Raw genomic sequence first — 17860 nt, 5'->3', positions numbered from 1 at the left:
TGTGTGCGTGTAGCAAGCCCTCTCAATGACTGAAATAAGTCAATAGAAATCTCGGTGAACGACAAAGTATTCACCTCTCTAATTCGATTAAGCGCATGTGCAACACTATTCATGGACCCTTTACGATAAATAATCTCAAAATCAAGATCTTGCATTAACTGAGCCCAACGAGCTTTCCTTCCTCTCAAATCATCCGCATCACACACATACTTGATTGACTGATGATCAGTCCATACCACAAACTTGGAGCCATATAAATAATGTCTCCAAACCTTGAGAGCGTGAATCACAGCATAAAGCTCCTTCTCAAGGGTTGGCCAACGAGATTGACTGTCGACTAACTTTTTACTTTCAAAAGCAATAGGTCTACCATCTTGAAATAAAGCAGCCCCGATGGCATAGTTACTGGCATCAGTTTCAAGAATATAAGGCCGACGAGGATCGGGTAATGCTAAGATAGGGGCTTCCTTGACTTTATCTTTCAAAAGTCTGAAGGCCATATCCAGATCATTATTCCAAGTGATAGGCTGATTTGACTTACGTCCACGACCTTTCAACAAGTCAATCATCGGTAGTGTGAGCTGAGAGTACTCCCGCACAGATTTTCAAAGAAAAACAACAAAACTGAGAAAAGAACGAAGTTGTTTCACTGTTCGCGGTATAGGCCAGTCCAGAACCTTCTGAACTCGGTCATAGTCAATGCTCAATCCATCTCTAGTGATCTTGTGTCCCAAGTAAATGATGTCTGTCATGAAAAACTCATGTTTACTTAATTTAGCACATAGTCGATTCTGTCTTAAAATAGATAGACAATCGTGAGGTGTCTAACATGATCCTCAAGAGTACGACTATATATCAAAATATCATCCAAGAACACAACCACAAATTTTTCCAAATGTTCACGAAAAAGATCGTCATCATTTGCTGGGAGTGGCTGGAGCATTGGTTAACCCAAAAGGTAATACGAGAAACTCGTAATGGCCATACCTAGTCCGAAAGGCGGTTCTTTCGACATGCCTTTCATGAATACGTATCTTGTGATAGCCAGTACGTAAATCTATCTTCGTGAAATATTTCGCTCCTGCTAACCGGTCAATCAGGTCATTTGATCTAGGCAGAGGATAACGGTTTTTAATTGTCAGCTTGTTCAATCTCTTGTAATCTATACACATTCTCCAGGTGTTGTCCTTCTTTCTCCTAAGCAACACAGGTGCACCCCAAGGTGATTTACTTGGACGGATTTGTCCCATCCTCAGATAATCTTCGAGTTGTTTAGCCAATTCATCTTCCTCAGCTTGGCTCATCCTATAAGGTGGAATACTAACAGGATGAGCACCAGGGATCAGGTCAATACGATGATCTACTGCCCTTTCAGGTGGTAAGCCCGATGGCAGTTCCTTAGGAAATATATCTTGAAATGAATCAAGTATCTTCTGTAATTCTTTGCTTTCAAATACACTTAATTCATTGACATCCATAGAAGGTATGAGAAATGAAGAAAGTGAAATCAATATACAATGGAAAGCAGTATACAAAGAAGAATCCATTATATTTTCAAAATCAATTGTATTTACAAGAGGTCCCTGAGAGGGATGTATACAATCACCTAAAATACTATACTGGGTGTTCCTATGTTGAAAAGAAAAAATATGACTAGACCAATCTATCTGGGCTTGAAGAGTCTTAAACCACTCAATCCCTTATAACAAGTCTACATGTTCTAGGTGCATAATATAGAATTCCAGAGTATCTTTGTAGTCCTGAATCCGGATTGGTAGCATCTCCACCTTTCGATCCTACACTTGCCGACCCGCAAGTAGGCGTACCTCATAGGTATGATCGCTGGGTGTCGTATCAAGTGTCATGGCCCTGTGAAAATGGAACAGTACAAGTGTGGGCATGGTGGTTGCAGAGTCAGAATATTTTATGATTCACATGGGGGGTGCCCGGACAGAGTTTAAGATGTGTGGACATCCCTATTTGTCTAGAAACATTAAACTTTAATGTTTATTAAAGTTTGCCCCTAGGCCTTAGTGGCCCTAGGGAACTTATTAAAGTTTGGGGCCCTAGGGATTATTTTGGGGAAGAGGGCCACTTTTGGAGTGTTTCTCTCTCTTCTCTCTCTCTCTCTCTTCCCTTTTTGGGAGTCGTGGAGCAAAAGGGACACTCAAGCGTGGAAAAGCACAGGGAAGCTGCAGGCGGCTGTTGTACGTGTGTTTCTGCTGCTGTTTTTCTGTGAACTGTGTGTTGAAGAAGGCTATACAACAGCCGTACACCTCTGTACGACTGCTGTACTGTTGCTGCAGGCGGCGTCGAACTGTGGAACAGAGGCTGCCACAGCAGGCGACTGTCAACAACAGGTGACAGCAGGTTCAGGTACAGGCCGTACAGCCCTGTACGACAGCCGTACAGTGTACGGACAGGGCTGACGCAAGTTTTTCTGAGTGGAGTTGCTGCAGGCGGCGCTTGTCAGGTTGCTGGACAGACCTGATTACACTGATTCAGGTTGGTACAAGAGTGGACAGCAGGCTGATTGTGCAAGTACAACTCCTGGCACGTATCTTGAGGTGGTACAGACGGGTAGGGGGCTGTTTTTCAGATCTGTACTTTCAAGGACAGCATAAGAGTGATCATCAGGAGGAGGGTACAGGCAAGTACAAGCACATGTGTGAAGCAGGGTTGTGGATACAAGTGCCTGCAAGTACAGATTGGTACTGTTGCTTCCTCCAGTGCTGTTTCACGAGCTGAATTTGGTAAGCTCTGTTTTTGTTCATCTATCTCTCTTTCTACTGCTTGATGTCTATTGCAGATATGAGTTATCTGGCCCCTTGTGAGAGGAGGGGTATGGTAGATTGACAAGGGTTGAGACAGAGTTTGGACAGCACATGTATGTTTGAGCTGAGATGATGTATCAAGCACTTGAGTTATGCCAGATGTATGCCCATGCCTGGCCTGCTTAGTGATCTTGGCTGATCAGAGGGAGGCACAATGTGTTATTTGGAGACACAGATCTGTGTGCATAGATCCTCTGTGCTAAGAAGGATTTGTGGGCCGTCAGATTGGATATACAGGTGTAAACTCTTGGCTGATTTTTGTGTTGTACTCAGCCATTCATATTATTTTAATTGAATAAAGAAATACCGCAAGGGGCGCCAAGCTTTGGGGCCAACAGGTGTCGCTGTGTTTTCAGATTTGGGCACTCTAGCTCCAATCTGCTTTGTTTTCACATCTAGACTACAAGTGGACGAGTGACTGCTAGTCCACCGCACTCTGGTTTCCATGAGAGGCCGGTTTCAAGGTTCCGTCCCCGGGACCAATCATCAACTTTCTGAAGGGGGTGAGCTCGTGGTTGCTTTGAAGAAAGCCATCGCTGAAAATTCAGCAAACATGTCTGATACAGAGGATGAGTACTTCTATCATGAAGAAGAAGAGCAAGAGACTTCTCCTGAGAGAGATGTATCTGAGGATATTTTTGCAGGAGAACAGGCTGCAGATGTTGAGCCTTATGAGGATGTAACACAGCCAGAAGATGTGCATGGTAAAGAGGATGATGATGCTCGGTTCAAAGATCGTTTGGCTAGTGTTATGGATACTTTTATGCAGCTCACACAGAGCGAGAGATTTGCTGAATTTATGAGATCTCGCACAGAGCCCCGCACAGAGCCCGAGAAAAAGAAGAGGAAGGTTCGTTCAAAGAATCTTCCACAGGGTCATAGTGGTGCCATCCCACAAGAACCATCTTTTGGCCAGTTTCCGAATATGCAGCATGCTTATGGTGCAAACTCTCAGAGTTCCTTCTATGGACAGCCACCTATTCCTCAGCAGAATATGCATCCAGGTTATTTTGGTGGTGGCTCGGTGTTCCAATCCATGACTGGGGGTTACCCTCAGGGAGGCATGGGTATGTATGGGCCTTTTGGAGCCAATTTTCAGCCTGGCATGCAAGGGAATATGTATGGTGGTATGCAGTCCGGTATGCAAGGAAATATGTTTGGAGGCATGCAACCTGGGATGCAAGGCAATATATTTGGTGGCATGCAGCCAGGTATGCATAATGAAATGTTTGGAAACATGGCTGGAATGTATGGTATGCCTGGTGTGGGAATGGGAAATGTTGACCCAATGATGGGTATGAATGTTGGGGGCAGCAATCTTGGGAAACCACTTCCATATGATAATCTAACGCCTATGGGAAAGGCGAAGGATTACAAGGAAGGGGGAGCTGCAGTGAAGTTTGACACATTCAGTGGAGCCAAGGATAAATTGAAGGCACTTACCTTTTTACAGCAGTTTGATGTTGCTTTTTCTGGTGGGAATTACACAGAGTCCTCTAAGGTGAGGAAAGCTGCCACTTTTCTCAAGGGCAATGCTTTGCAGTGGTGGTCTACTCTTCTTTTGCAGGGCATAGCACCCACCACATGGGTCCAATTCAAACAGGTTTTCTCTTCCGTATGGCTCACATCTACATTTGAGGTGGATGTTATGACCGCATGGCACAAATTGGATGCTTCAAAGTGTGATAGTTTGGAGGATTATAACAAGAAGTTTTGGGAAGCTTTACTCCCAGTGACTTCTTATCGTGCGGTGCCACTGTCTGAGCAGGTAGAGAAGTATTGTTGTGGGCTGCCCAAGGAGGTACGAGATTATTGTATAAAGACAAGAGTAACGAACATGTCACAGATGATTGAAAATGCTATGACAGCTAAGCGTTACTCACAGGTGGTTCATCTGGATTTAAAGGCAGTAAGAAATTGAGCAAGAAAGTTGAAAAATTTGGGCATGCTTCTCGTGATGCTAAAGGGTCTTCAGAGACAAAGTATAAGAAGTTGCCAATGCCCAAAAGGACTTCTGAGGAAAGACAGGCTTTGAGAGATGCTCAAAAGTGTTTTTACTGTACTGAAGAGGGGCATATGTCATTCAATTGTCCCAAGAGAAAATCCCAAAAGGACACTGACAATAAAGGAGAGCCCAAGCTAAAGAAACAAAAGCCTTCTGCAAGCTTAGTTCCTGATCTCGTGGGGGAGCAACTAGGTGGTGAAGCTACAGAGTTGTGCAGGGCATGGGGCAAAGTGAGAGATCAGAATGCTTTGATCTTCTTTGACACAGGTGCTAGAGCCAACTTCATTTCACCAGATTTGGCTGGCCGATTGGGGATTCGCGCAGAGGAGATGGGGCCGTTACATGAGGCAAATATGGCTTGTCCAGGGTATGCAGAACCCGTTACTCCTATTATTGGGAAGCTTCGGCTTCATATGCAGGGTTATGTGGACAGCGAAGAGTTCTTCATCATGCCTTTGGATGGCTGTGATGTTTTGTTGGGGATGCCATGGTGCCACAGGGTACATGCGGTGGTGGATACTTACAATAGGAAAATCACTCTGACTCATAGAGGGAAAGGGCATGTATTGGATGTAAAACTCAAAGGGGAATCTGTTCCTATTGTATCCGCTTCGGCGATTTCATCAGTAATGAAAAAAAGTGGACGGGTGACTGCTAGTCCACCGCACTCTGGTTTCCATCAGAGGCCGGTTTCACAAGACTCAATTTCTGCACAAGTTTGTAGTTAACAAAGTTGTGTGAGCTGCCAGGGTCTAGAAGAATGTGGATTCTATGGCTATTCACGTCTCCATAAACTAGGAGAAGATCATGCAAGCCAAAAACTTTAGAGTTGAACAAACAATTAGAACATGTACTAGGGCGAGAAAGTACAATAACTGACGTACCTGTCAAAGACAACTAGTTGGCTGCCTTTGGCTTGGGTCCTGCATTGGTCTTTGTACCCTTTTGCTTCGGGCACTCATTACGCATGTGTCCTTTTTCTTCGCAGATGAAACAACGTCCCTCCTTCTTGAGCTTCAAAGCTCTAAGGAGACGTTTCTTCTTTGCTGGTGTCGAACTTGAATTCTTCGAAGGTTGGTCAAAAGACTTTCCTTCAGTCATGTTAGCCATTGGTGCGGAGAACTTTCTTTTGTGCTTGTTCCCCTGCTCGGTAACGGGTTTAGACTTGAATCCTCTCCGAGCTTATTAGACTTCGCTTCTAGAGGGGAATACATGCCTACAGACAGTGTGCTAGTACTGAACCCCGGTATCCAGTCTCATCTGGAGAGCCCTGCTGCGCAGTCTAGCCGATAGCTTGGACTTCGATTTGGTTCTTTCTCTCAGGGAGGGGATGTACCACCATGGGCGTCTGGAGATCCATTGTCATCAACTCAGCCGGAGACCGTGTCAGGTTCGTATATACCTTTGAGTGCTTATGTGCCGAATACTACCTGGGTGTCTTCTTCTGTATCACAGGTTCAACATATGGTACCGATTACTACCCTCCATCTCTGGACTAATGTGAACCCGAATAGAGGAGGGTCTAGGAGCAACATACGCTCTCAGACTACTAGTGAACAAGGAGGTAACATTGTTTTCTCTTCTTGTTCGCCTTCAATTCCTGCTCCTAATGTGCTTTGGAATACTACACAACCACAAGCACAAAACCCTCCCACCCAACCCATGTTTCTTCGTGCTGGTGCTGGCATGCAACCATTTGTGTATGGGTTTTACCCAACACAGGGATGTCTAGGCACTATGCCCACCGGCACTATGTCACCACCCAACATTCCGGGGTATTAGGTAGTTTACCAACCCATCACAGGCACTACACTAGTACCAAATTATGTGCCTACTCAAGGATTTGTGCCTCAGCCAGGTATTCCACCTGCGCTGAGTGCCCAGCCTTATATCCCATCTTATGGAGTACCCTTGCCAGGTCCTACAATTGTGCCAGGTATTAGTGGTTATTCTGGAGTTCCACTTGTTGCATGTGCAGAAGCCTTGCTGTACTGATCCACAACCCTAAGCTTGATTAAGAACATTGATGCTAATTAAGAATGATTAAGATAGAGGAGAGAGTATTTAGTGTCAGGGTTTTCTTGTATAAATATGGTACAAAAAGGTAGCTGAATGCTTGTACATGATTTAGGGCTTTGGTCAGCCCCAAGGTGTTGACCTTGGCCCTTCTACATATCTTCTACTGAATACTAGATGGATGAATGATAATCTAATGACTTGCTTTATGCTGAAAATGCTGAGATGCTTATATATGTGAGAAGCTGCTGGTCGGCCATCTGCCCTGCTGTCGGCCAGCTTGCTGGGACAAAAATAATACATAAATGCTGCCTTTTACATGATGTGATGCCACCTTGTCCTGGCCACCTTTAGGGTTTCAACCGCCTGCTACAGGAGTACCAGAAGGCTGCCAACAGCACTGTTGAGGCTGCCGACAGGGTACTCATGCCTCCCAATGATGATTATGTTGATGCTGATGTGATGCTGCTGCTGCTGCTGATGATGATGATGGTGATGTTGATGAGGATGATGATTCTGATGCTGAGCAAGATGCTTGTGATGGTGACCTAAATGCTTATCTTAACTGCTGCACTAATCATCAGGGATTAAGCCAGTTCATGCTGAAGATTAGCCATGGCACAGGGATGCACGTGACGTTCCCTTCTGCTAGTGGACACTCTGTCATCCTTCCTCCCTGGACTTCTATTGACCTTGAACTCCTACTACTTACTGACCTTGACTGATATTTTTGTCTTTTTTATATGATTGATCCATTTGAAGTATGGAATGGATTTGTTGTAAAGTAGCAAACGTAAGTTCTGTCAAAGAGATTCAGACTAGTCATGCCCAATGATTGACCCATTTGAAGTATGGAATGGATTTGTTGTAAAGTAGCAAATGTAAGTTCTATCAAAGAGATTCAGACTAATCGTGCCCAATTTCATTTTGGATCTTGTGTGCAGTATTGGGAACAGCCCTTGCCCTCAATTTGCTGTTCAACATTCCGGTTTGGACAGGAGTTCTTCTTACAGGAATCATCACCCTTTCCTTCCTAGCCTTGCAGCAATATGGGGTACACTTCCTATTTATTAGCAGTCACACTTTTCATCTAGTTTGCATAAAGCAAATTTCTTCATACAAAACCTATGTAACAAAAGCTACTCATCAACTTATATAGGCCAGAAACTTGGAGATCATTATAGCTCTTCTGGTTTTTGCAATGGCAACATGCTTCTTTGTAGAGCTAGGGTATGCAAAACCAGCTCTAGATGAGGTTCTAAAAGGCTTGGTTGTACCACGCTTAGCTGGTGAAGGTGCAACTGCGCTTGCAATCTCTTTCGTTGGATCTATCGTCATGCCGTAAGTGCTATTGCATATCTAGCAAGAAAGCTATTGCATAGCTACCAAGAAAACAGTGTGAGGTTCTTCGTGTTTTTGGTAATGTGTTGTTGCAGGCACAATCTTTACCTTCATTCAGCCCTTGTCTTAAGCAAGAAAACTCATCAAACGGTTCATGAAATTAAGGTTTCTTCCTCCTTACTATGCAGGCAGTAAAGGCACATTCTTTGCAAGTGATTAATGATGTTGATCCCACATAGAAATAGCAACTCAAGCATGTCCATATTCTAGAATCAACTACTTGGTCAGTATTAGACCTTGGCAACCTTGGTCATGTGCTTACTAAGATCTGAAATGGAATGTACAGGAGGCACGCATATTCTGCCTTTTGGAGAGTGCTATTGCCCTTTTTATGGCTTTTATGATCAATCTAGCAGTTGTCTCTATCAGCGGAGCAGTGTGCAGCAACACCAAGTTGTCTCCAGAAGATAAGAACAAGTGTGCAGGATTGGACTTAAATCAAGCTTCTTTCCTACTAGGAGTATGTACCCTTGTCAAGTAGAATAAATTGACATGTGCATTCATGCATGGGGGTGTGTGCACTGTGTGTGTGTGTGTGTGTGTGTGTGAGAGAGAGAGAGAGAGAGAGAGAGAGAGAGGCGCTCCATGTAATACTGAGCTATGGAAAAGACTAAAAAAAAAGACTCATACAAAGGATAGACTAGCTGTATGTCTTATCACATTAAGTATGTGGATACATGTGAAAATACATCTTCGTATCAATACAAAGGAGAGCTCATGTGTGGTATATCATTCTCAACCATCCAGAATATCCAGCATAGGGGAGTCTTGACTGTTGACAGGCTTGCCATGTTCACGAGGAGTGGGGGGGTGTCCCTTTGTTGTTGAAGAATCTCCCTGATCTTGATCTGGAGAGAGAGAGAGAGAGAAATGAAATGTTATATTAACGTCTTCAAAAGACCAAAGTGACCTATGAGACCAAAGTTACAACCATGTGACATCTGATACACTGTCTGGAAAAGAAAAGAAAGAACTGAAGGTAAGTATCTAGCCCTACAATACATCAGCAGGGAGCATCCGGAAGCAGCAACTAGGGAGAGTGGGAAGCTAATGCTACTAGTCAAAATGGGGTACATGAATACATGAATATGGGGGGGAGAGAGAGAGAGAGAGAGGCCACTGTGTTGGGGGGGGATGTGGAAATGACTCATGAGATCAGATGATCTATGAATTGTGGTGGGAGGTGCATAGGGCATCTTCTAATCTGAAAGAAAACATAATGAAATAGAGGAAAAAAAAAGAAAACTATCAACTATGACCAATAGCCAATGGTGATCAATGGTCGCGCTGGTGCTATATGCCAGAGTCTTGACACGATACAAATTCGTCAAAGGACGTCTTGCAACCAGCCTAAGGGGGAACCATACTCACAGATGGCCACCTTTGTCCTTGCACAAACTCCACATTGAGATAGTTGGAGGGGTTATATCCACATGCGAGGGTTGTGAGCTACGGGTATATATTGTAAGTGAGAGACATGCTGTTGAGATTGAGAGGCATCCCATTCTTTAGGGTCAAGCACATAATGAAATCAGAACCCAGTTCCACTACCTTTTTAGAGAGGATTTTGGCCCCCTTCACCATGTCATGGAGTATGATGATCAAATATGTGTGCGACTCTTCTATCCAGAGACAAAGACATATAGATGGACTCGTAGGGAATCCTGGAGAGGAGAGGATCGGAGCCGAAGCCAGACTAACCTACATTATTCTCTCGAGTGTGTTGGGCCTCCCCGAGCTATAGAGTTTTCTGATGCTGAAGACAGATAGAGGCATCATACCAGAGCATGCCTAGATAGTAGAGAGGCTCCATGTGACACACCTACAGGGACTGGGCAGGGAGCCCAGGATAGGCTTGGCAGCCACGTGTGAAGGCCCGTTTTTTCCCTATTTTTCTTTAGGTGTGGGAGGCTGTCCTGTGGCTCTTGGCTGATCAAGACATTGGCCTACTGGTTCTACTGCTCCCCGACCCTCTCTGAATGCTGGTCGATTGACAGGTGCTGGCCGACTGATGGTGGAGCAGGTCGTGGACCCTTTGACTGCTTTCGGCTGTCTTTTGTGCAGGCCGACTGGCTGTAGGGGCCATATAAAATGGCCCCTTGGCCCCCCACACATTGTATTCAGTATACAAAATTCTAGCAACATGTTGAAATCTGATTGGTCATGTATTTTGGAAAGAAAATTTGGTATTTTTCCATGTGCATTGCATTGGTGGCTCAAGTGCAATGTGGTGCTTTAATGGCCAGTTAGCCAGTAATAAAGCATGCTATAAGAATAGTTTCAATTGTAACAACTAGCTGGCTATACAAAGTATGGATGGACAAGTTTTTCTCATCCATACTTATGGTGCAAGTAAGGTATCATATTATGTCTACCTAATGGGTTGCACTCACTTGAATACTCTTTTAATTGATTTGGACTGTACTTTGTGAGTTTATCTTACATAGTAACAATCTATATTATTTTATATCCTGTGATAATATCATGTAGAAGAGTGGTTTTGTTAAGTAAAAGTTGATTAATGATTTTCTTATAGCAGTAAAGCTTCTTGTTATGAATGGATTATTAACTCTTTGGGAGTTTTGTTGCATAGGCTGTTCTTGGACCTTGGAGCTCTACTCTTTTTGGAGTAGTGCTTATTGCCTCGGGCCAAAGTTCAACAATCACAGGAACATATGCAGGCCAATATGTAATGCAGGCAAGTCATCAGCCCTTATCATTATGTTCTTTTTTCAGAGAATCAAAGTTTAAGCTTAATACTTGAAATTGAAGATAAAAAGGGTAATTTTTCTTGATTAAATGTTTGTCTTAAGCTTAATATCAAACTTCTCATGCTGGTTTGAGATCACAAGTTATGAGTCTTGAAAGTTGTTTCTTTCTACACACCATAGTTCAGAAATAAAGAATTATTTGCATAATTATGCTTCACTTATATTAAAAAAAAGGATATAAGACTCTTTATTATAATTGTGCTCGGATTTTGTTTTTTTTTAAAGGATATAAGATTAATGGCATTCATGCCTCAAATAATCTGTTGAGTATTGCATGCTTTAATTTCACAAATCATGGGTAATAGGGATGTTATTAAGCTATGAAAATATTGGAAACATCAAGTTTTTTCAATTCTTTGTACTAGTAATTCTTGTTCTAACCAGTATACAAACTATGTTCTCTACTCAATTTTGGCTTAATTGTAAAGGTACTTTAATGCTCAAGGAATCAAATGTATGTATGAAATCATGTGGAGATTTCTTTTCATAGTGTCATACAAATTAAAGCAATCATGTTTAAAGACATCAATTTATAAGTTTTCCTTTTATAATTATGATCCACATGGCCGGGCATCATTGTAGTGGGGGCTAGCATGTTAAGATGTTTGAAGGAGCATTTTGTGTGTGTGTGTGTGTGTTTTTTTTGATAAGCGCTTAGAGAGCCGTGTTATCTGGGGGCATCTATATCGTCAAAAACATTTAAGATATATTTGTATGAGTATTTGTAGTACAAAAGCATGAAGGGTATTCTGAGGAGAAGATATTTTTAGTTTAATTTTTAAAATAAAAAGGTTATAGCTTCTTCATCCATCTTTTCTAAAAAGGGGAATTTCATTATAATAAAAAGGTAAAACTGTATACAGTTAGAAGACATTGATTTGATTTTTTTACTTGCAAAATTTTGGAAGTATGCCTTGAACATAGATCTATTATGCTACTGGTGGTAAGTAAAGCAAGTTGTTCGCTTTTTTCTATGGTGTATTATAGAGATAGAAAACTTTTTTTAATATTATCAAAATATGTTTTATATTGGAGTCTAGTATATTTCAAAAGGTTCCTTTGTATTCTTTTTTTTTTCATTACTTTCCACCCTCCCTTACACTCATTTGATTCATTTACTGCTGGAATCATTGTAGCCTTAGTGTAGAGCACAAACTCATTGTTTGGTCAAGATTTAATTTCACAAGAAATGTGTTTTCTTAGGAAAACAATTTTCACCATGCCTAATATGCATTGTATGGTTTGTTACTTAGTCAACATAAGGTAAGTGCTATGAGTTTTGTTTAAATGCATGTATGTTTCTCCAATGTTACCATGCATGTTACCCCATATAGCTCCTCCTCTTAACTCTTCCTTGGTGTAACAAAAATATATATGCCCCTAATTTTTTTTTTTGGTGGATTAACAAACTCCTTTGCTCAAAAGCAATGATTGACAATGATTTGTCTTTTAATTACACTGTGAACTTAATATGGTTGCAATTTGTCCATGCAATGTTAAGAACCAAGGCAAAGGTGATCTTATTAAACTTCAATAGAGAAAGTGGCCAAAATAAGACAAATCAGCTTATGAGATACTTTAGGTGACATAGGGGACTAGGGAGTCAAAGGAGGAGACATTGGCTTTAGTTGTCTTGTGTTGGTCCCATACTAATTCTATGTGACATTCAAGTGTCATAGTGCCTAGTAATGGTAAAGTGTGCAATAAATGTGTTTTAGGGATAAAAGAAACGAGTAAGCATTGTAAGGACACTAAATAGAATCACTGTCAAGTTTGAGCATTTCAAGGTAGCCTTTAGCACCAATGTAATTGAGCCACAAAGCTAGTTCAAGGAGAAAATAGATGGTAACAAAAATACATGAAACCTTGCACCTAATAACAATTATTATCATTAATTTTTGGACAAGCCTGTGTGTGTGTGTGTATCCCACACCTCCTTATTGAAGCATTTTTGTAGCGGTAGTGTTTGATTATATAGAAAATCTATTACACTTCTTTGGAAATGAAGGTTTTAGAGCCTCTCTATCATATAGAAACAATAATGTAATATACATAGCACACAATTGTTGTCATATAGATATGCTTTCGACATTTATAATGTGAGACATAACAATGGTATGCTAAATCTCAGCTAGAGAGGAAATTCAAGTATGTTCCATAGTGATATGAGGGACTTGAAGCATTCGTTTTTAAAGAATTCTCAACTTTTTTACTACTTACATATGTTTCTCACATCCTCACATCTCTCTCTCTCTCTCTCTCTCTCTCTCTCTCTCACTTTCGATCTTGTGGTGATCCATGAATTTGAATCCTCCTTATGCTTGTCAGCAAAGGCAGCTATGTAACAATATCAAGCTTTGACATTGCATGCCTTCACTATCCATTAGTAGCTTCTTGGCATATCTCATAGCATTCATTGATTTTTGATTTTCATTATGATTTGTTTAGGTTGTTATAAGGGATGCGCTATGCATCTTCCACTACATTACTCACACATATAGTGTCATCATTGGTTTCATGAGTTGTTTTAATCTCCCAAAGACATTCATAAACCTTCCTCCTTTTTTTTCCCCACTTGTGAGCCCCTTGTTGAGCTTTTTCTTTCCATAGCTTGGCTTTTAGTCTCTGATGGGCTATGTACTACCTTTGGTCTCATAGATCCTTTGAGTCTCTCTCTCTCTCTCTCTCTCTCTCTCTCTCTCTCAAAGAACATGCAAGAAAGGATCAATGCACTATGCAAGACATGATCTAGATTTGAGGATAACTTATGATGACTATGTCTTTGGAGTATATTTTGGGGGTTGGGATGATTTGGGAGACGAAGGCAAACTTTACTAGGAGTCTAGGATTATTATACATATTTATTTAACTAAAATGGTTGTCTAGATTGATTGGAAACACCCTACCTTGATTGACCTATTGACTAGCACATACGGATGATGAAAGGAGCCTTTTTTTGAATTGTTCTCTCTTCTTTGTAGTAATCTCCATCAAACCTTTGAGTATGAGGGAATTTAAAAACAAAAACTTATCACCTCCTATGAGAAGTAGTATTAAAGTTTTGTTTGTGGAGCCTAAAAATTATATCTTATGCTTGGAAAGTTTCTTTGTTTACACAAGTATAATGTGTATCACATTTCACATCATGATTTCTACACAAAGCAAAGAATATGCCAAGTCTAATGTGCTTAGTTATCTAAAAATTAGATCTTAGTGGTGAGAACTATATTCCATTACATTATATGGCTACATCGTTTTCCACCTTGGAAAAAGGAAAATATCATTTTCATAATATTTCTAAATGTAAGGATTACCCATTAAAAAGGCCTACCTTTCATCATTTACTAAGTGGAAGGAATTTGTTGAAATAAGTTTTGAACAAGGTACAAGAATGTAATAAATGAATTGAAGACAGATAAAGCTTAATAGTTTTATGAACATATGAGTGTTATCAATACTTCAAAAATGATATCTTAATTGCTCTTTGTATGTGCTTATAATTATGTCAAAGAATAAATTCAATTGTTTTTGGAGTTTCATCCATTACTTCTAGGTATAGTGCTAAGTTGTAATGTAAAAATGTAGATTTGGGATGTGAATTTTTTTGTAGTTCATATCTAAACCTTGCTAGTAGTATATGGTTTTACAGGGATTTTTAAACTTAAGATTGACCCCATGGATAAGAAACCTATTGACTCGATGTGTGGCGATCATACCAAGCTTGATAGCAGCTCTAATTGGAGGTCCTCGTGGAGCTGGAAGCTTAATAATCATATCATCGGTACAAGAATTGAATTTCGTTTAACATATCCATCACATGCATAACTTTTTGATCTTTTGATTTTACATGTGATTTTTTAATGCAGATGATATTATCATTTGAGCTTCCCTTTGCCCTTATTCCATTACTTAAGTTCACTAGTAATGAGACCAAGATGGGTTTGCATAAAAACCACTCTTTGGTAAGTTCTATGATAAAAGACCTTTTTGTATATCATCATAGTGTTGTATTTGTTTCACCTCACATGACACTGTTCCAAATTTTTCTAACATTTACATTGATTCTTGCAGATAAGCATGTTAACATGGATAGTTGGATCTGTAGTTATTGTAGCTAACATATACTACTTAGGTGGCTCATTCTATTGGTGGCTCATTTCAAACAATGGACTAAAACGTGTAGCAATAGTTTTTATTGGGATGATAGGTTTTGGTGCCATGTTAGCATATCTTGTTGCCATCTTGTATCTTATTTTTCGCAAAGATAAGAAGGTAACATATGTGATTCCATTAGAAAACTAGTGACAAGGGAGCAAGTATCAAATGTTCAAGATGATCAAACAAGTAGGCTTGCTAGTCTTTGTTGACACGATAAGAACTTTAAATAAAGATGTAAATGGCCCAAATAAAGGTGTAATTTAAGGAATGCATAACAAGGTTTATCTTGAATGGTTTATTGACATACAATTACTTTTAAGAATATTGAACATAGAGTAGTTTTTTTCTCAAATGATACACCTTAACTTGCTAGAACATTTCATCATAGAGAATGATATAAATAACGATTAGAACTACAAGTAAAGTTACCGAAATTCTTTTCTAACTTGTCTCACTAGGTTCAAAACATAAAGGCACAATGTTATTATGGTTGATGCACAAAAGAAATATAGTGTGTCAAATGTTTTAGAAGCCTCAGTCTGAGAACAGTTTTCAAAGGGGTTTTTGTTTAAAAGCTCAAATCTTATGAGGTAAGCTCTACAACACAACTAACATAGATTTGAGCTATCCATCAATTTTTAACAACAAAATAATAGAGCATTATAAGGAGTGTGGGAAGGAACAATTAATTGTTTTATTGTCAATCATTAAAAAAAGGGGACGTTGGCTATGGATGAATAAAATGTTTCATATTCTAGCTTTAACAAGTAGGATGGGTGAGATATATGAGGTTATCCAACAACATGTGAATACACAAGCATTTACAAAAAAACTTGGTAGTTGTGAATTTAAGTTATTTTCCTCTTGTAACATTAACAGTTCTTTATTGGATTGAAAACTTAAATAGGAGCTAACATATTGGTGAATATATAATGTATACAAGGAAGTAAAGCAATAGGCACTAAATGCATAAAGTTCAGACACATTGTTTATTTGGAAAAAAAGAGTCATGGTTGTTAAATTGAAAAAGAATCAAGAATAATTGTGGAAAATTAGTGGATAGTAACTACATGTTTATTAATATAGTAATTGATATCAACTACATGTTTATAACAAGCTTTAACTATAAAAAATTTATGGTTATAATAATTAGATATATATATATATAGATGGTCTATGTTTTGTAATTAATCATGATGGTCTAGAGATCCTATTTGACATTTATGACATCTCTCTCTCTCTCTCTCTCTCTCTCTCTCTCTCTATAACTTCACACATGAGATGACCATATATGGTCTATGTTTGGTAATTAATCATGATTACCAAACAAGAGAGAGAGGTCATATTTGACATTTATAACCTCTCTCTCTCTCTCTCTTTGCACATGAGGTAACCTTATACAGTCTATGTTTTGTAATTTGTCCCAAAGATCTTATTTGGCCTCCATGGACATTAATCACACACACACACACACACACACACACACACACACACACACACACATTAGATTTGCATCTCTCATGAGAGTACTAACACATATATTGTAGCCTCATTAGTTTAACAAGTCGTTTTAGCCTCTTACATGCATTACTAATCTCTACATTACTTTTTCCATGGCTCACTATATCCAAGGTCTCATTATGCCACTTATGGTCTCATAGACCCTTGAACCATGCTAAAAATGAAATATAGATTAAAAATGTGATGTATGTTTGTAACACAATGAGAGGTAGACATGATATTTTAGGGCCTAATGGGGTTACGAAGCCATCTCAAGACCTGGTTTGGTGATGGACATGAGGGGGATCCAAACTCATGGATTTCCATTAGGTAAAAAATGTTTCTCTATCCTTGAGGCAGAGTGTGTGCCTAGAAGAAGGTATCGCAAGGTGTGGTGTCGCATTATGGAGGGCAGTCTCTTTCATCAAGCATTGTGTCTTGATGTGTTCTACATGTGATTCGAGGGTGTTTAGGACCATCTAAGTGTTTGGATGTGAGGATGCTTACTATCCATACTTCAAATCTCTATATTCATGCCCTAACTTGATGCACTTGCATTTCCTCTCGTTATTTGTCTCTCAAGCTTATTAATATTAATGGTCTAGAAGAAAGATATAAGGAGTGTCTAGTACTAACTCTATTTTCTTGCCCACTTTTCCCCTTCATGCTCATCTTTGTAAATTGTATCTTTATATCACATCTAGAAAGAATGCCACACACCTTTGGTATTCGTACTCGATGACTTGATAAAAAGGACCAAATCCCCTCTCTATATATGCCTTGGAATATCATAGTATGTTAGGCATCAAAGGATGGCGTGAATCTTGGTCTATGCATATCACATATTATGCAAGTTTGTAGCTGTCAATTTTCATGTGTGGATGATACCTCTATCCTAGCCCCAATATGGAGCTTATATAAAGGTAGCCTAAGGAGATCCTTAATTAGTGCATGTGAAATATGAATCTTCATGCAACATTGCATTTGAATAAACCTATATGGCATCACTATTAGATATTAATCTCAATATAAGCTCATCATTAAGGGGAGTGTCTTTGGTTGTATCCATGTTTTATGGACATAAATTTATAAAGTGTCCTTTTTCATGACACTATTGAGTGGTTGAATCAATAATGCATGGGTTTATCGAATATTAAAATGGAGGTAGAGCATCT

General features: G+C 39.8%; 1 protein-coding gene across 3 annotated transcripts in view; it reads left to right on the top strand.

Annotated features, from left to right (window-relative positions):
- The window catches only part of LOC147640136 (metal transporter Nramp3-like), a 39434-nt gene extending 23953 nt beyond the window's left edge, over positions 1–15481 (top strand). For 2 of the 3 annotated variants that reach the window (XM_086777624.1, XM_086777633.1), the window contains 8 exons: positions 7800–7909; positions 8015–8196; positions 8292–8361; positions 8543–8716; positions 10850–10954; positions 14677–14808; positions 14894–14989; positions 15099–15481. In XM_086777624.1, the coding sequence (XP_086633750.1) occupies positions 7800–7909; positions 8015–8196; positions 8292–8361; positions 8543–8716; positions 10850–10954; positions 14677–14808; positions 14894–14989; positions 15099–15329 (1100 nt within the window). In that variant the 3' untranslated portion in view covers positions 15330–15481. Of the gene's footprint in view, positions 1–6155; positions 6404–7799; positions 7910–8014; positions 8197–8291; positions 8362–8542; positions 8717–10849; positions 10955–14676; positions 14809–14893; positions 14990–15098 lie in introns of those variants that run through there. The other variant, XM_086777641.1, reaches the window with a different exon arrangement.
- The last annotated feature ends 2379 nt before the right edge of the window (positions 15482–17860 follow it).

The sequence above is a fragment of the Cibotium barometz genome, chromosome 3 (assembly GCF_041138505.1).
Source record: "Cibotium barometz isolate CiBa-2024 chromosome 3, ASM4113850v1, whole genome shotgun sequence".
Lineage (NCBI taxonomy): Eukaryota > Viridiplantae > Streptophyta > Polypodiopsida > Cyatheales > Cibotiaceae > Cibotium > Cibotium barometz.
This window is presented reverse-complemented; position numbering and strand designations above follow the sequence as displayed.